The sequence below is a fragment of the Lissotriton helveticus genome, chromosome 8, assembly GCF_964261635.1.
Source record: "Lissotriton helveticus chromosome 8, aLisHel1.1, whole genome shotgun sequence".
Classification (NCBI taxonomy): domain Eukaryota; kingdom Metazoa; phylum Chordata; class Amphibia; order Caudata; family Salamandridae; genus Lissotriton; species Lissotriton helveticus.
In genome coordinates this window covers 193,963,411-193,983,331 of record NC_136069.1, presented here as the reverse complement: position 1 = coordinate 193,983,331, position 19,921 = coordinate 193,963,411, and the positions used below count along the sequence as shown (strand labels likewise).

At 47.1% G+C, this 19,921-nt stretch overlaps 1 protein-coding gene across 1 annotated transcript in view; it reads left to right on the top strand.

Annotated features, from left to right (window-relative positions):
* LOC144771539 (carbonyl reductase [NADPH] 1-like) overlaps positions 1-19,921 on the top strand; it is a 64,619-nt gene that overhangs the window by 33,445 nt on the left and 11,253 nt on the right. The window contains exon 2 of the mRNA XM_078655943.1: positions 5,145-5,252. Within this exon, the coding sequence (XP_078512069.1) occupies positions 5,145-5,252 (108 nt within the window). The remainder of the gene's footprint in view (positions 1-5,144; positions 5,253-19,921) is intronic.

Here is a 19,921-nt window from a genome sequence, read left to right as displayed (position 1 = left end):
ATATTTTTTTTTCAGTGGCTCACTGCATTTTGGAGACATCTAAACTGTAGTCGTTGCCGAGCTTTGTCGGAAGTGGCATGGAAGTCCGAGTTACTTGTAGTCTAGGCTTTGCTACCTTAACAGCAGCTGCACATTTAAAAGCTTGTGCTTGGGGAATCAATGTAAACAACAAGGTTTTTGTGTAATTAAGGAACCTATATACTGTGGTGGTCAAATAAAGCTGTGTTTATTATCGGGTAGAGTACTTAATGGGAGGCGAACTTGGGCTCATTACATTAATCTATATCCATAAAAATATAATCACCCAGCCTCGATTTACTCCCACACACAGCCTAGCTATACTAACCATACTGTGCCACTGCCGTGACTCTAGTATTCTTTCACTAGTTGCTTTGTCTCTTCAGAATCGCTGGTTGTGCTATGGTGTTAGTCGTGATGATGTGAATGTACAGTAAACCTCCCTGCGTGTGTTGCATAACATTTGATTAGAACATACATAGCTCTTGGATTGTCATTTGAAGACATTAGACTAGCGCAGCAGTGCATACTTTCGTGGGATTTATATAGACCTTGAAGTAGACTGTTTGATGTGGTAAGCCATTTGTCTGAATACCCATGTAGCCTTCTTCAAAGTACTGTCGGACGCTGTATCGTACAGCGGAAGAGGTCTGATTAGAGGCTACTGATGGGTGAGATGCAGTTTGGCATCTGTCACAACACCGCTCATAGGGCCACTGGGTAAGCAGGAGTTACTGGCCCCATTTTTTGCGGTTGAGGCATTTTATGCCTGATGTCCTGAGACCCGATCTACTATGGTTCCTGAGTAACTGAGCTAAGTACTCATTTAGCACTTGACTTTCAATGCTAGTTTGAGGCGAGCATTCCAAGGCTTCTCTGTTGGCGCTGTGGGGTAGATTGGGGCTGATTGGAGTGTGGGTAGAGATGGTTAGATTGGAGTGGGGTAGAATGAGTGGGGTTGGTTGGGGTGGACTGGAGTGGGGTACTTTAGAGTACTCCAAAGGCGAAACCATTGCATTGTAAATGCTTGTTTAAAGTTGCATGGAAAAAATTAGAATGATATAATCTTAATCTTTAAACTTACTGTGCTCTGCCAATCTTTTAAACATAGGAACTAGCGAAATATAAAAGAGTTTTATAACGCGTTTGTATAATTTTAAAGGTTTACTGTTATTTAAAAACCATTTTAATGAGGTATCTTAATTGAAATGTCCATAATTTCGCAATTATTTTGGTAATGATTTTAAATGATCAATCAATAAAATACTACTACACCACCCTGTCAAGATCCATGGCAGACAACTGAGATCTAGCTGCCTCTAGCTGCCGCCAGATCCATGGAGCACTGGTTTGTTGGTGTATACGTTCCAACTCCTGAACCTGTCTTGTGAGTGATTCTCTCTTGTCCCTATGTGTCTTATTTTCGGCCCGGCTATCGCTATAAATTCTCCCCCTTAACACCGCCTTCAAAGTGGCCCATATAATGGTAATAGGGGTCTCAGGAGTATCGTTTATATCCAGAAAATCCCACAATGCTTGCAAGACCTGTTGAATTACCACTGGATGGTGCAGCAGTATATCTCTAAGGTGGCAAGATCTAGATGGGGGGCAAGAAAAGGGGAGAGAAAATTCTACCGTCACCGCAGAGTGATTCCACAGCATGCAGGGCAGTATGTCAGCTTGTTGATTATGGGTTACCATGTTCTGAGTGCCTAGGAAGTAATTGATTCTTACATATGTTTTGTGAGAATTATAGTAAAATGTGTACTCCCTGTCTGTGGGGTGTAAGTTTCTCAATATGTCCATCAATCCTACCTCCTACAGCAACTTCACCCCCTCCTTTGTGAGTGCCCTAGTTTGGCCCTGACATTTGGCGGATCTGTCAATAGTGTTGCTGAAAGCCAGGTTTAAGTCTCCCCCTAACAGTAACCTTCGGTCATTTGACTGAGTAAACTCGGACACCGCCTTCTCAAGGAATTGTTCTTGTCCTTCGTTTGTGGATTAGATCGAACCTATCGTTAAGATGTGGGGGCCCACTGTAAAGAAATGGGCCAATAACCTGCCTCTGATCTCTGACTGTTTGAGGCAAATCTTGCCGGGAAAGGTGGTATATTCTAAAAGGGCAACCCCAGCAGACTTGGAGGACTGAGAGGAAAATAGCTGATGAGGGAACGCCCTAGAGCGGAGTCTGTGCGTGCCTCCGGGGAGGAGACAAATATGGGCGCCCGAGTGCTCTAGTTAAGAGGATGGCGCATCTCTTAACTGGGTTGTTGAGCCCTTTTACGTTTATGGTGATGATTTTAAGATTAGGTGTCATCAAGGGGGTTCGTAAAAGGTTCTAATTGAGTGCACTGTTTGAAGGAGTGAGTCATCTGAGAAATGGAGACCCCTGTGTGGGCTGCCTAGGGGATGAAGTTGAGTGGCTAGACACACAAGAATCTTATTCCGGGGGAACTCCGAGGTGTGGGAGGGCCATACAAACCCCAATTAAGTTAACAAACAAAAAGCATAACAGAGATAAACAGATGTCCTGGGTGGTTAGACCCATGAGAGGGGGGTGAAAGAGGCCCTCAATCCCCATCCGCTCCAGACCACTGCCCTTATAGACTGTAGAAAGACAAGAACTCAGGGGAGGTTAAGTGTTGCTTGTGGTCGATTGCTAGCTGGAGTGGCTCGCCCCCAGTACCCCGGCCCACTGGCGTCCTCGTCAAGGGAGTCCAGTACTGCATTCCTCTCTTTATTGATTGTCTCTGGATCAGGGCAGAGGTGGGCCATCGCCTGTGGGCTCCTGGATCTCTGCCTGTTTTGGCGGGAGAGTGGGAGTCTTTTGGAGCATCAGTTGGGATATTCAATAGTTGGTGGGCCTCTCTCAAGGAGCGAATATGGTGTATCTTCCCATTCAAGCGGAAGATTAATATAAAGGGGTGTCACCATGAGTAAGGAATTTCAAGAGAGCGGGGTGTGTTGTGATGGGCTGGAACGCTCTCCTCTTTTGAAGGGTGGAGACTGCTAGGTCATGGAATAGGAGCGCTTGGTGGCAGCTGGAATTTGGCCTTCAAAATCAGAAAATCCGAAGCATGAGCGGCTTCGTGAAATTATGCCACAAATTCTGTGCATCTGAACTGGGGACATTGAACAATCTATGCTGGAAAGAAATCAAAATCCAGATGGATCAGGACATTCCACACTCGTGGGGAGCCTATCTGAGAAAATCATTGGCGGAACTTGACATACAAATGACATGGGACAGCCAGATGGATCGGGCAGCGTTTGGCGAATTGGCAAATAAGACGGCAAAGAAGAAGTCCTTCTTAGGAGATAAAATTACAACGTCGAAACGTAGACATGGGTGGACTGTGATTAACTCCTACATATCAACAAAGCCACAGGCCTACTTAGTAACTCATTTTAGTGTGGAACTAAAAAAAAGTTTCACCAATTACCGTTTGGGCCTGCATGATTCAAAAGATATACAACCGTCCTGGAAAAGCAACCAACAAGTGGCACACTGTCGATTATGCGGGTATTGTAACGAAACATTCACTCACCTTCTTTGTGCTTGCCCCGCAGTTAAGGAACTAAGGAGGGGGCTTTTAAAACTGATTTTTAACTAATTAAAGATTCGCACGTGCAGGCAAGCTGTGATACGTTGGTTGGAAGGCTACTCTATAATGTTGGCGTGCTGGGAGGTAAAATATCTGGCAAAAGTAAGAGAACTATTAAGGCAAGCCGATTTAGAGGAGATTGATAAAGCATGAACAAGGACGGCAGGGACTACAAATACAGCTCTCCTTCACTAACTCAAGTAGAACAAGGACTGGGATCCTATTCCACAAGAAAACAGGAACAATACAGAGAAACAGTGGCTGACCAAAGTCTACCGGAAAGTTTGGCATTTTATATGGTCATTTTACCTTAAATAATTTATCTTTTGGATAATTTTGGTCATTGGAGCTCCTGGGAAAGTTGTGAAGAATAGAACTTTTGGAGATTGTTTAACCAGTTACCCAATATTTTATGAGCTTTATTAATGTTATTAATATTGTAATACTGCCAAGCTCATTGTCGATGATATTTTATGGAAGATTAAGTTTAATACTTTTTTAAAGTGTAAATTGTAATGATTTTAAGTAATCGTATACAATAAACTTTTTGACTTGACGACTATTACCCATACCGATATTAACCTAAAATATTTCCATGCAAGATTTATTTGATATAAAGCACTCTGCCATAGACAATGGCATTATGCATGCTTTAAAAAAAGCTTTAAATATAAAATAATGTCATGCTAGGGACATGGTGGAGCAAGGATGGCGCAGAATTTTATCTGCTTCATTCCAGATTTTGTGGGGGAAAAGAAAAAAACAGGTAGCAAAGTGGCAACTTTAAGGTGTAGTTCTCCAGGACACGGATTTAGTGGGCCTGTCCACCTGAGACAAAGTGACAGAGAAGGGATACTTTACAAAGAGCACAAGAAAATGTTTGGGCAAGGCTGGCAATAATGAACAGAGACCCCTGTCACTATCACAGAAAAACGCAGCGAACAGGCAGTCTGGGGTGGAAGAGATGTCAATGTATGGTAATTTCACTTTCATATTAAAACAGATAAGTAACAGGAATTCAGAGGAGCAGTAATTGTAAACCAGCATTGGCATAGCCAATAGGTCTCGTCTTTGGGACCTTATAAGTATTTAGTTATGCAGCACAATATCCTTGGTGCAACAACATCAATTGTTGCATGGCCAAACACTTATAAGGTCCCAAAAGCGAGACATATTGGCTATGCCAATGCTTGTTTGCATTGAGATGAAGCGGAATGAAGTACCACCCTGCTGTGCAGAACAGATGCAGCAGACGGTGGCAGTGGAGCAGAGACTGTTTTTGCAGAACTATCCATGATCAAGAATTTCAACAGTTAGTGTTTGTGCGTGTGCCATTAGTCTCAAAGAACTTAAATTGTTTATTGTTGATTATGTAGATTTTCCGGCTGCAACACAGTGTACAGATAAACTCTTTGACTGTTCCCAACAGCAATGATGTACATTATTAACTCTGTATAAATACGCCTTTATTTAGAACTCCAACTAATTCTTTCTTCTTTCCTCTTCTTAACCGTTCAAAAGTCGCTGATCCTACACCATTTCATATTCAAGCGGAAGTTACTTTGAAAACCAACTTTTTTGCTACCAGGGATGTCTGCACGGATTTGTTACCGATCATAAAGCCGCACGGTAAGCTCCAACTTGCTAATACTGTCCATATAAATGGATGTGTATATGCTGTTCCTTGCACTCATGTTTTGAACAGACATAGGCCAGCAGACCCTGTCAACGCTGACTTACCCTGTGTTTATTTTAGTGACTCTTCAGAGGTTATGTCCTTGACCATGTTCTCAATTGTATAGGGCTGTGGGCAGCTAGTATCGACAGCGTGCAGACCCTGCAAATGTAAACATTTAGATGCGTCCGAGTCGCTTTGCGTGGATGATTCGCGTGTGCGCTTCCCTGCCTTCTTGTCCCTTTGCCAATGAAGTCTGCTGTGATTGAAGCGTTCTCTTCTACCAATATCTCTTGTGGGGCTCGGGTACACAGAGGGGACGTTTGTCTTTCAGATGCTTAAAAGACATTTATTGTACGATGCTGAAACCATTTTCAGGAATTTGGGCAGTGTGATTTGTTTTTTTCCAGCAGTTCTGTGTAACGTTAACCAAGGAAAGGGTATTAACACGGTGCAGTAATTAAATAATGGTCCCAATTCAGCATTCAATGTTGGCTGATGCACAAGGAAAGCTAGGGGTGGTCCTAGGGTTGCTTTCAGAAATTAGCTTGCATGTGGTAAATGCCCTCTTAGGACGTACACCATTTAATAACAATCTGGTCAGTATGGGAATCCGAACACAAATGAATAAATGTTTCAAGATTGAGGTCAAACTGTCCTTATATGGGGTTCTGCATAATAAAAATACAGACCTGCCCACTCACGCAGTGCCACCGTGTGACACACGATATCTGCTCCCGTCACACGGTCACCCGGTGAGAAGCCGATGTCACACGGGAAGCAGGCTGAAAACGACTGTAAACAGTGGATTTCCACTTGTTTTTAGAGGCCTTGCAGTGCCAACGTCCAAAAAGGGGGCGTGAAAACAGCCTCAGAAAGCTTTTTGTTGTTGTTTTTTGGGGGGCATGGGGGAGGAGTAGGTTTGGGGCGGAAGCAAAAGTGCCTCTTACTTGCCTTTTACTGTTGTCATAGCAACAGTATACTGCAATTCACAACGAACGCTCTTCACCTGTGCCTGAACTCAAAGCATGCTGGGACCCCGCTGTAAGTGTAATGCACCTCCATTCACCACCATCAGCCTGTACCACCACCTTGTTATGAGAAGAATCCCCCTGAGTGACTGGACATTCATAAAATCGATGGAGGAGAGAGATATGGCCCGGCACACAGGCGAGTGAAGAAGCCTGCTGGACAAGACTGTAGCAATAAGCATGAGCGTGAGAACACGCATAATGTCAGAGACCAAAGTGAGTTGAAATGATGCCGCAGGGTTTGGTGAAGGACATGGGTGGCAAGAAGGGTAAGTGGAGCATCAAATTGGAAGACAGATTAGACCATAGCAGTGAACTGGGAGGAGTATACAGGAGTGTTTACCTGTGTCAGGTTTTAAAAGCTGGCTAAGTGGTAAACATGGACCAGGCTAGGGTGACCAGACGTCCCGGATTTCCCCGGACGGTCCCGGTTTTTGGAGATGTGTCCTGACACTTTTCTCCAAATTGAAGAAATGTCCCGGTTTTTGGGTAGTGTTTGGGTTATTTAAAGAAATGTCCCAGTATTTAAGGTAGGGCCGAGTCGGGGGCGAGTGATTGGCCCCACTCATAATGCATTACGCACATTGTATGGAATTTTTTACTAATTATCCTGCTATTCAGATTGATAAGATTCTGCCACTGACTTGGACAGACCATATGGCTATCTTCCTTCAATTTCCTGGTTGAAACTACTCCTCACTCCCCTGCAAAATGTCCACCTTCAACTTTTGCACGGTCCTGGCATCATTTTAATCATGAGATCTTCACTGAGAGGCTAACTAACACTGTTCCTGTTAGTGGAGAAGTGTGGCTCACTGGTTAGAGGAGGCAGGCCTGGAAGCAGAGGTCAGCCTGGGACCAGGGTTCAATTCCCGGCTCGGCAGGGTCTTGAGTCCTAAAATGTCCATGGACTCGACAATTCTCGCTCCGGTGCCTACTTGATTTACGGGCTCACACTCTGCAACTCTGGGCAATAGCTTGCTTAATCTCCACAATGGCCCCTCGCGGCGGGATGCCTGGCTTTCACCTTGCGGATACCCTGCCGGGGTTATCTCACAGGGGAATACCAGGACGGGTTCCCTAAGCAAGCGCTTAGAAACTGCTTGGTGATTTGCGCTATATAAATTCCTGTACATTTACATTTCCTTTGCCTACTGTTAATTCTAATTTAGATGCAGTTAATTACGACAATTGGATTAGAGAAGCAATTGTCCAATTTGCCCCTCTAAGATCAGTGTTCCCAACTTAGACATAAACCTACAGCCCCTTGGTATACTGCAGAGCTGAAAGACCTGAAATCAAAATGCAGAACGCGAATGAAGGTTGCATTATACTACAGAAGGCAAACTTAGCTATAATAAGTGTCTTACAAATTATAAAGAAGGTATCTGTAGAGGTAAAACAGAGTTTTATACTGGCAAGATTGAGAAGGCAAATAATTCTACCAGAGAACTCTTTAAGACTGTTACCTCTCTTTCTAAGCTTCAACAAGGAGACCTGTTTTATCCCGACTAAAATCAATGTGACTAAATGACAGGGTTCTTTCAGTCAAAAGCATAAAGAATATACAACGAATTGGAGGGACTGGATTCTGCCCCCCAAATTCCAGTCATTCAGGACAGTGAGGAGGGGTCAGCAACTCCTAACCATTTATCTAGTTTCTCCCTAGTTACTCAGGATTCAGTAAATGATCTCTTACTGTCTATCAAGTCTGGCTCACCAGAGGATCCCTGTCCACTGAATATAATTCATGAGGTCTCCAGACTAACACGCTCTCTCCTGACCCCCTTATTAAACACCGTGGTAGGATCTGGAGATTTTCCTAGAGTATGGAAGAAAGTCTGTATTAGGCCCATTCTAAAAAAGCCCTCTATGGACCCTAGGGATGTCAAGAGCTATAGACCTATCTCCTGCCTCCTTTGGCGGCCAAGGTTTTGGAGAAAGCCATTAATCAGGAATTAAATGACTATCTTATCTCCAATAATACTCCGGATACCTCACAACATGGCTTCTGTGCAGACCAGTTTACAGAGTCCGCATTGGTTGTGGCCACGGAAGAACTTCGCATGCAAATTGATAGTGGTGGAAGGGCGATCCTGATCCTACTTGACCTGTCAGCCGCGTTTGATTCTGTGAATCATCTAATTCTCATGCAATGGCTGAACGCAAGTGGGATCAAGGATAAGGCGTTGGCTCTTCTTTCTTATTTCCTGGCAAACAGAGAACATACGGTTTGCTGGGACAATCTTAAATCGGACACATTACATGTCCCCTGTGGAGTCCCACAAGAGTCGGCGCTTTCACCCAACTTTTTCAATATTTATGTGACGCCATTGGCCAATCTAGTTAGAAAATGTGGCTTCTCTCTTGTGTCTTATGCCAACAACACTCAAATTATAGTTTCAATATCTACTGTTAGAAGAGGTGCCGTCGGCAAGGTTTCATAGTTGTCTTGGTCGCATCATACAATGGATGCACAACAACAATTTGATACTAAATACACAGAAGACCGAAGTCATGGAGTTTGGCAATGGCCCTCTGTGAAAACGAATATCTAGTCCTCCCCCTTGTTGGAAGCACAGGAGACGCAGGGATAAAAAAGGATGAAGTTTATTTCACGAAGTACAAGAAAGGACCCCAGCCACAGCTGTCATCCTGAACACCTTCAGTCACACTCCACGCAAGGAGCTCACTACGGAACGTTCGCCACTGTGACATTCTACAGCATGTCACAGTGGTGCCAACCAAATCAACCACAGGGGAGGGGGTGAGTGGTATTACCAGGGTTCCCCCTACAAAAGAGGATACCACACATCCCCCTCCTTTACACATTGAAAGAACATAGTGAACATGAGGAAAGAGAACGGATAACAATATTTATTTTTCAACGTAGTGATCCAAATACCTCGGGAGGCAAACTTTCCTGTACCTTATCCTGGGAAATAGACTGGCCTGTCTTGAACAACCTGGCTCAGACGTACTGCCCTTAATCTGGGTTCCACTCCCACTCCCTAGGGTGTTGTTGGTGTCTACAGTGGGAGCAGTGTGCCTTACCACTCTCCCCAAATTCCAAATCTTCCCTTCTTGTGTCTTGACTGCATTCTTGAATAACTTTACAATCTTGTTAGGCTCAGTGAACTCGTAATCATTTGCTCTGCCAGTGGGTGCTTTGATTTTGACCAGATCCCCGACCTGGAATCTCACATCTTTGACAGCATGTAGTCTATCAAACCTTGTCTTTCTATCATTCATGGCTTTATGTTCTCTGTCTCACCACTGTGACTCTTTAGAGTGGCCTGTCCAACCTTTATACCACTTCATCCACCCTGGTACTAACCTTGAGTTGGGTTTTCTAGCTTCGAGCAATTCGAATAGTGTCATGCCTGTAGTTTGATGAGGGGTCAGCCTGTAGGCTTCAAGACGTTTCAAGACCTCATCATTTCAACACAACCCACTCACCCTTGCTAGTTGGATACCCTCCTTGATGGTCTTGTTGAATCGCTCGACCATCCCATTAGTCTCTGGGTGATAAAGTACACACCGCTTGTGTCCCATTCCGTTGCACTCTAAGAATTCTCTCATTTCTTTTGAGCAGAGTAGCACCCCATTATCCGTCAATAAGCTACTTGGCAAACCTTCCCTGATAAACACTACTAGCAAAAAGTCTATGACAGCCCTCGTGGTGATCTCAGACACAAATTTAACTTCTGGCCACCTGGAGTAAAGATCTATGAGTATCAGAATGTAAGGTGTGCGATGTTCCCCGGTCAAGGGACCCACAATGTCTAATGCCACATCCATCCATGGACCCACAGGGGGAGACCTACAGTGCATGGAAGCTGTGTGCTGTTTTAAAACCTTGTCACTGGCGGAGCATGGCATACAGTCTCTTATTTTCCTCTTGATTTACAGATCCATGCTCGGCCACTAGTAGTCTAGCCGCAACCTTTGTCTGGTTTTGGTAACTCCCAAATGCCCCTTAAGGACCAAGTTGACTAAACTCTCTCTCAAAGTCTCGGGAGGGACCAACTTTGTACCCCTGAAAAGACAATCTTCAGTGCAGGATAGTTAATTTCTGACCATCCAGAACGGTCTAAGAGTCTCTTCCCGCTTGTCTTGGTCCGTCCAACCACTCTTCATCTTCTCGCAAACTCTCTGTAGGAGCTCTTAAGGCTTCCTTCCAGGGTTCTTCTTCAATGGCTCCTTGGGTGATGACGCACACGTTCTCCACCTGCATCTCTTTATCTGCCTCAATATCCTCCTCCATGTCGACTGCTTCATCACAATCTGCACTCACCAGGCGTGAGAGATAGTCAGCTGCAAAAATCGTCACCCCTGGTACGTATTCGACCTCAAAAGTGTACTCTTGGAGGCTCACAACCCATCGTCTGATTCTGCTTGAGATAGAGTCTAGCCCTTTCTTGCTGAAGACTTCGACCAGGGGCTTGTGATCAGCTCTCAGGTTGAACTTAATTCCCCAAACAAAGTCTCTGAATTTGTTTATGGCCCAATGTGCTGCTAAAGCTTCTTTCTCGATTACTGAGTAATTGAACTCTGCCTTGCGTAACGAGCGCGATGCAAACGCTATTGTTTCTTCCCTACCTTCTCCAGGACTGCTCCTAGTCCCTTGGAACTGGCGTTGGTGGTCAGCACAGTCTTCCTGCCTGGTATAAAAGATTTGAGGTCAGGGGCTGCAGCTAATGCTTTTTTAGTATCCTCAAACTCCTCCTGGCATGCCACACTCCAGTCAAATGCCACCCCTTTCCTGAGTAGGTTGCGCATGGTATATGTGTTTCTGGCAAAGTTCTGTAGAATTCCACCATCCCCATGAATGACTTGATTTCATCTTTGCTTTCGGGTGGTGCAAGGTTGAGAATTATGTTTTGCAGACCTGCTTTTGGCCAAATGCCCTCCATTGTAACCTTGTGGCCTAGGAACTCTATCTCCGCAAACCAAATCTTGCACTTTTCCTTCTTCACTGTGAGTCCTTGTTCTTTGAATCACTCCAGAACCTGTCTGATCCTGAGTTTGTGTTGTGTGCCATCTTCTCCGAAGATCAGAACTTCATCCTGGTAGCACATAACCCCAGGAATGCCCTTAAGAAGGTTGCTCATGATCCTTTGGAAAACCGCCGCAGCGGACACTAGTCCAAATGGCATACGCTTGAATTTGTATTCCCCCATGGGCGTATTGAATGCTGTGAGTTCCTGTGAATCGGGTGTTGAGCCTGACTTGGTAGTAGGCAGAACTTAGATCAAGTGTGGTGAACACCTTTGCCCCCGCTAATCTGCTCATTTGCGAAATGTTCGGCAGGGGAGATTGATCAACAATGACCTCCTTGTTTAATGCTCTTAGATCAATGCATAAGCGCACTGTCCCATTCCCCTTCCTGGCTGCAACAATGGGTGCCAACCACTTAGTGGCCTCTACTGGTTCAATCACCCCCAACCTGCACAACTTCTCCAACTCCTCCCTCACAGCCTCCTGTATCGATATGGGAAGATTCCTAACCTTGGCTGGGCAGGCTTAGAGTTCTTTTTAAGTTTTAAGCTGTGGGCATAGTGTTTGAGGCATCCTAATTTCTCTGTGAAGACCTCCTTGAACTCTTCCTCAATCCCTTCAAGACTTTTACCCACTTCTTGTACTAATGTCTGGGGATTCTTGTTGGGATTCAGGTAGATACCTAAGTCTTTTTGGGCTTGCCACCCCAGGATGTTATCCCCTTTCTTGGATATCTAAATCTTTTCTACCGCTAGCCTGTCCCTATAGCCTACGGTACCCCAGAAGCAACCCTTCATCTGTGTGGGTTGCCCACCATAACCTCCCGGTCTTACATCCATTCTCTGCAGGCTCAATTTTCCTTTAGACACTTTCCCAAATTCTTCTGCAGATATAATTGTCAGTTTGGAACAAGAATCAAACATTGCTTCAATTTTTGTCTCTTCCACAGCTATAAAATCCTTAGGAATGCTCACTGACTCACCCTGAACCTGTAACACAATTTTGTCACAGACACGGGTAGAGTCAACCCTGTTATGTTTCCTGTAATTAGCATTGCTCCTGCAGCATTATCTGAGGTGTCCCCTCCTACCACACTTAGTGCATGTGGCTTTTAGGGCGGGGCACTCTTTGTTATTTGCCAAGTGACCCGCTTTGTCACAGTTGTAACAGTTTCCTTTGAAACTCCAACTCCCCTTATTCTCTTTTTGTTCCTTTTTTAGCCCTCTGACTTCAAGCACATTTTCCCTTTCAACAGAGACTTCACTCGCTTTGTCTTTACCCTCGCTATCCTGCTTAATTTCATTCACACATTCCATCATGTGCTTCACTTATTTCGCCACGATAAGCACCTCCCCAAGGGGCAGGTCATCTTTTAACCACAACTCCTCACGTATATGTTCAATAATACATGTTAAGAGAAATTGATCACGTATCCGCTCCTCACAAGCTCCCCCAAACTTGCATGTAGCCAGCAACTTACGCAGCTCAGAGACAAATTCCTCTACTGTTTTTACCTCCTTCTGCCCTCTCTTTCCAAAATGGTATCTTTCCATTATGGTGCTTATTTTTGGCAAAAAATGGGTGTCTAATTTCTTCAGATTCATTTCATATTCATTCAACCCTCTTGCGTCATTGGCATTCAAATCAGGAAGATGTTCTAATACCTCCTGCCCTTCAGCCCCCAGATGGTGCATCAGTAAAGCCACTTTCCTTTCAAGTCCCAAGTTAGGACCACATACGACTGCATAATTCTATAAAACCTTTTCCCACTTATTCCACTTTAAAACTGGCTCCCCTGGAGTGGTCTGAAAGAATGACGGTGGTGTGACGTTCTGCATGATACCTAAAGGGTACAGTATTTGACTCCAGAGAGACAGATGCCCTGCAATGTTTCCCTGGATGTCAGTCAGACATGTAAAGTACCTTGCACTACAAAATTTACACAATACACTTTTGTCTGGCCAAGTGTGTATGTAGGACAGAGATATAATGTCAGGATGTGAATTAAAGCATCTACAGTGGGAGGAAAAATGGAGAAATGAAGGAAGGGGAACAATAACACCCGATAAGCACTAGGTGGCGATATTCACTTAATAATCTGTTCCAGCGAGTAGCAGAGCTCCTCTCATGCTCTGCTCTTTGAATTTTGTGAGGCTCCTTTCTTTACACAAATCAACAAATACAACAAGTCTCCTCTGGAACTGCCCTCCTTGAGCAGCTGGATATATCCCCGAAGGTTGTCTGCACACTAAATTATTTAGAGCTTAGGAAAACTGCTGCAATGTCTCTCTTTCCCGCGGTGACAAAAATGTGTCTGAGGTAACTGATGTACTCCTGAGGGAGAGGAAGGCTTTGCCAGTCAGCGTGACCGGCAACTGTTTAATATCCACTAGGCAGCACTAGCGCTTTTTTCCCCATATATTTTACTGTGGAGCTGTGCCAGTCAGCGCGACCGGCATGTAGTAGCGCATTGGGATGGGCTTTGAAAACGCCACACACCTAAAAGATGAGTATGCGTCACAGCTGCTCAACTCAGTTGACAAGAGCTGTGCCAGTCAGCGTGACTGTCCTTGGATACTTCTCCACTGCCCACTGCCAGGAAGTAGTGCGGGGCGAAAAGGACACCACCAATACCATCCAAACGCGTCCACAGGCCCTGGAGCATACACCTAGGCAAGGCGATCGTCTCAAAGCCGTGTCTAACTGGCAAAAATCACCTCATACAACACGAAGAGAGGAAGGCAAAACCACACAGTGCCACCTCAACAGACACCTAACCCTGAAAATCCTCTCAAAAGTGCACACAGCAGAGCTAGGAAGCGCGTATGGCAAAGTGCACCCAGGACGTTAACCTCTTTCCTCAGAGCCCAAGTGCTGCTCGCCCAGCGCCGGCAGTCGAAACTGCTCAGCCCGAGATAAGAGCACAATGTGGCCAGTACTTAGGAGAATACGATCAATCAAAGTCTCCAGCAGAAGGTAAGGAATTCTGTGTTTTTTTTCCTCCTCAGCAAGCATTCCTCTGTTACATCTAGTAATGCGCGTAACACTTTTCAGCACATATGTTTCCCAACACGCAAAAGGAAACTCTCCTTGCAGTACTCACTGTACCATAGCAGGACACCATAAAACATCCTTCATTAGCGTGTTGGGGTCACTTTCTCTGGTACTTCTCTGCTTTCGAATCCCGTCCTCTGTCGCCAGTGTGAAAACGAGTATCTAGTCCTCCCCTTGTTGGAAGCACAGGAGATGCAGGGGTAAAAAAGGAAGTACAAAAAAGGACCCCAGCCACAGCTGTCGTCCTGAACACCTTCAGTCACACTCTTGCGCAGGGAGCTTACCACTGAACGTTCGCCACTGTGACATTCTACAGCATGTACTATGGCTTCCCCTATCAGAGGGGAAGACTCCTCTGCGCACTGCTTTAAAGACCAAGTCTTAGTGTTTCATTTCTGGACCCTAACTAGGGTTTCTGCAACAATCAATTAGCCAGTGAATGTAAGGTTGCTTCACTTCTGTGTTTATTTCTTTTCATTCAATGCATGGTATAACTCATTTCATTTCATGGTTATAATACATGGTACATCCTCATGTCGACCAAAATTATATCACGTGTCCCAATGCATTTCGGGCTTTCTGGCAGCCCTTCATCAGGGGATGACTCTACAAGTCAAGAAAATGAATGTCCATCAGTACACTTGAGTATAATTATATCATTCATACATAGCGTGATGGTGAATGGTCCTATGTTGCCTTGTGCAAAAGGATAGATAAGGTGCTCGCTAAACGTGCAGTGGATCAATAAAGGGGTGCCTACGGTGTGGGTGTTTGAGGTCGCTGATATCCGGAGTGTGGTCTGAAGTTGCAGCATGTCACAGTGGTGCAAACCAAGTCAATCACAGGGGAGGGGGTGAGTGGTATTACCAGGGTTACCCCTACAGAAGAGGATAGCAGACCCTCCTATCTGGAACACAGCCTGGTGGCCAACGGAGGCAGGAGAGTGTCCGTCACCAGTGGACAAGATGAGAAATCTGGGTGTGGTCGATGTAGTGTCCTGCTAGGACACAGTCTAGTTGCTTCCAAGTGTAACCCTACACTGAACACCCACCCACCACAGACGTCACTGGGTCAGGTGACGCTGTTAATAAAAGACCCAGAGCGCACGTGCTCGTGGCCAGATTTACTATCCATAAGCTGGTGTCCATGTCACACTTATTTCTATAATGCGGGCCTAGGGCCCCATCCTTACAATGGCGATGAGGTCGGTAGTGAAGCCCGTGCGTGCCACTGCCAAGCATCCTGGGAAAAGCGGGAGAGAGCTGCCCGCCTAGAGGGCTCCCCCTGCAACGCGACGCGCCGAGAGGCCCGCCGGGCATGAGCTAAGCCCCGGGCCGACACGACAGAGGAGGTGACCGGGAGCCGACCCCGCACCTCATGAGCACATTGTGAGCTGCCCCCTGCCTGGGGGTGAAGTCCGCGGTCTGCCTACAGCAACCCCCGCCGCGCGGCGTGCAGCTGAAGCTGCTGCGGCGGGGAGCGTGTGAAAACTGCCGGGCGCCGAAGAAAGTAAAGCGGAGCCTACCCGCTATGAGGAGAACCGTTGCCCCGCCGGAGAAAGCACTAGGCCCTGCAGAACCCATGGCACGCGGGGCCGGACTGCCTTGAGGCCGGCTGCCGCTTTCAAGTGCTGCAAGGTGAAGGAGCGAGAGGACCAGCACCCGGCCCGCAGCCTGTGAGAGCAGTGCGAGCCCCCCTGCGCAGCATAATCAAAGAGAAAGACTCACCGCAAACAAGAAGCTGTCCTGCGGTGACTGCCTAGGACTGAAGCGGCTGTTCCTCGTGTGTGTGTGCCCCTCCCCCGCCGCACAGGCTGTGGCAGCGGGGTGAGGGAGCACAGAGAAGGCACCCAGATTGTGTCCTATCGCAGCAGGTGATCCCCGGCGCCGGCCCGTGCCTCGACACTGCGGGCAAACTCCGGCAGGTGAATGGGAGGCTGCTGCGAGCAGAGGGCAGAGGTCAACAGAGAAACTCGCCGGAGCAGGCTGGGGGACAGCTGGGACTAGCAGCGAGTAAGGGCCCCTGGACGGAGGTCCCACAAGCTACCCGACACTGCCATTTAGTGGCCGTCTGTGCTACTGTCTGTAGCTGGAAAGCAAAAGGGAAGGAGAAAACAAGCAAGCCTACAACGGGCAAAGGAAACACAGGCCAGCCAGCATAAGAGCCCCCCCCCCCACAACTGATGCACAGAGACGGAGAGAGAACCACCTGCTGACAGGTGGTCACTCCCAAAGAAGAAGGCAACGGTGTGCACAGAAGACACACAGCAGCGCAAGAGACAGCGCAGGAACACACCAAGAAGCGCAGGAACGCACCAGCAGACAGCGCAGGAACGCGCCAGAAACGCAGGAACACGCCACGAAGTGCAAGAACGCGACAGGAGTGCCAGAACTCCACACCCGCACGACAGGACCGTGCCGCACTGCGCCGGAACGTGCCAGGAGCGCCAGGAATCAAGAGCGCCAGAGTGACGCTGCACAGCGACACGCCAATGCCACGGGACAGAGCACAAAGGTCCCCAAGAGAGACAGCGACGTCTCGCAGCGACCAGAGCGCCATCATCAGCACGCATGGCAGCATGCACCAGAGTTGCACCAGGAGCGGTGACGCAATCCTCCTCCGCGCAGACAAAGCGCGCCAACGCCAAAACACCGTGATGGTGAATAGCGACCACGAAGAAGATAGCACAGCATGACAACTCATGCCGAAGATGAAAGCCGACCACCCAGTCTGGTCGCCAAGGAAAGAAAAGAAGCAACAGAGAAGATCGCGACAAACGGTCCAGTCAGAGAAGAGAAGAACACCATGGAGAGCTATGCCCAGACCAGAAAGAAACAGGTGTACGCTGCCTGGGGAAGACTGGTCGGGAAGGCCAACGCCAGCAAGACGACCAGACCACGTCGCAAGAAGGAACATGGAAAGGAAGGGCACGACGCCATAAAGAAAAGGAAGGAGGAACAGTAGAGCCAAAGGTACCCGACGAGACAAGAGAGTCACGATGGAATTGACCAAGGACGGGTATCCTGATTGAAGGCAACAGAAGTGATCAAGTAACAGGAAGATACGACGACAGGTCTAGTCAACAAGCCAGGGGAAGACAGTGTCCTACCACATGGATAAGACCAAGGGGACGACATGTAGAGGGCCTGCTACATGGAGAAGCCTGATTAGCATGAGTAAGCAAGAAAGAAGACCGGACCGCGTCGAGGAAGAGAATGAAGAGGAAGAATGGAGTAACACAACATCACTCCACAGAGGAAGAGAGAGAACCACAGTCAGCACACAGGAACATCAGTGCTGTCCAAGGAGCATCGCAACAGTCAGCACACAGGAACATCGGTGCTGTCCAAGGAACATCGCAACATCCATGTGGATCCCAGTAATCCCTACAACCTGCATTCGAGGAGACCAACCACTGAAGAACCGTATGGGTGCCCCGTGAACCTGAAGCTTGCCGAAGCAGAGCATACCCGAGCACTAGACAGTCCACCCTTGTGGACTACACAAGACTCGACTGTGGCCATGTCCGAAGTTCCGCAGCGACCCGCACAGCCCACGCGATCAAGTGGCAGTCCAGGGGACAAGGGCCTCGGCCGCATGTCCTGTGATAGAGGAATCCGGATGGGAGAGGTGCAGCAGCGGCAGCTCCACGACAGGCAACAGGAAGCACGAAGGCCCCAGGTGAACACCTGGCACCAAGAAACGGTCTGGTGAAGACACTGAACCCATGTCCTAACGGCAAGACCATCCTGGCGGATGACATCAACACCCCCGAGGACATCATGAGAAACTTGGCGGTGAGTCTGTTGGCAGTTCCTCAGCGACGCCTTTGCGCGGCTCATGCGAAGCCCCGCACGGTCCACCCGGTCCCATCGTGTCCGGCAAGAGGGTCCTCCCAGCGTCTCTAGTGAGAGAAGAGTCCAAGCAGGAGAGGCCAGTCTTCGAGGCTCCAGTGAGAGAGGAGTCCGGCAAGAAAGGCAAGTCGGAAGTTACTTGGCCGGACGGAGGTGTGAAGGCATCAAGATCAGCAAATCCAAAGAAAGACCTCTCGTGCCGCAGTCGTCTCCAACAACCAACAAGCGTTGTCATCCACTGGACTAGGAACACCTGCGAGACCCCTCAAGGGTCACACCCATTCTGCTCCCAATGCTCCAAGTGATGAACACTGTAGATAAGCGTCAACACAGCAAGACAAGGATGATCTGAAGTACACCGCCGAGGTGAAGCTCATCTGATTGACTTTGCAGTCCAGAACTTTTGACATCTCCCAGCCGGCTGCCTGAAGAGAATCCGGTGGGGGCTGTAAATTTCTGGTATTCTGTTTTTCTTGCAGGTTGGACATTCGCTTTTCCTTTCATAAAATTTTGGGAGGAATGTAGTGTCCTGCCAGGACACAGTCTAGTTGCTTCCAAGTGTAACCCTACACTGAACACCCACCCACCACAGACGTCACTGGGTCAGGTGACGCTGTTAATAAAAGACCCTGAGTGCACGTGCTCATGGCCAGATTTACTATCCATAAGCTGGTGTCCGTGTCACACTTATTTCTATAATGCGGGCCTAGGGCCCCATCCTTACAGTCTGGGACACACAGTTTAATTTCGCCGCTCAGATTAATCAAGTTACTTCGGCATGTTACTTTACATTAAAAATCCTCGAAAAGATACTACTATTGCTTCCTATGGAGCTAAGGAAAACTGTGGTGGTCGCTCTTCTACTGTGTTGCATCGATTATTGCAATGCCCTTTATTAAGGGATTGACAAATGGAAGATGACCAAGCTGCAATCCCTTCAGAATACTGCTGCTTTGACGTTACTCAACATTCCTAAATTCAATCATATTTCTGGGGCCATTAGGAGCCTTCATTGGCTCCCCGTCAAGCAGCGTATTGAATTTAAGGCTCTTTGCCTGGTCCACAAAACCCTGTATGGTGGTGGTCCTTTGTTGTACCGCAACTTTTTCCAATGGTATTGTCCAGGGCGGAATGGAGGAAAGCCAGATGGGGTGGTAGATGCCTCTCATACCTGGCTCCCAAACTCTGGAACAAGCTGCCTTTGGATATTAATCTCAACCAGCTTGATCCAAATTCCGTGGCCTTTTAAAGACGTGGCTCTACCCGGTTTAGTAGTGGAGCTTGTATTTGTGGACTCATTCATCTTTCTATGTTTCTCCAGTGTCAAGACGCCTTGGCAATCGAGCGCTAAATAAATCCCTCACTTACTTACTTACTTTATCCTGCACGTTAATTACAGTGTTGTGCAGTTTCACATTTCAACTGGCGCGCTTAGAAACGGGGACAGAGTTCAATTCTTTAAACTCTCCTGCTGTGCTGCTTCGCCTCATTTAAGTAGTACAGCAAGATTTAATGAGGTGTTAATTAGGGCTTCAGAGTTCACAGGGCAAGGCTAGGCCCACTGCTAACCAGACCCTGGAGCTCTTTGCAGAACGGGCAGTAAAGTAACGTGAATATATATATATATATATATATATATATATATCGAACTCCACAGTCCTGCAGTGCAAGAATCCAAACCGA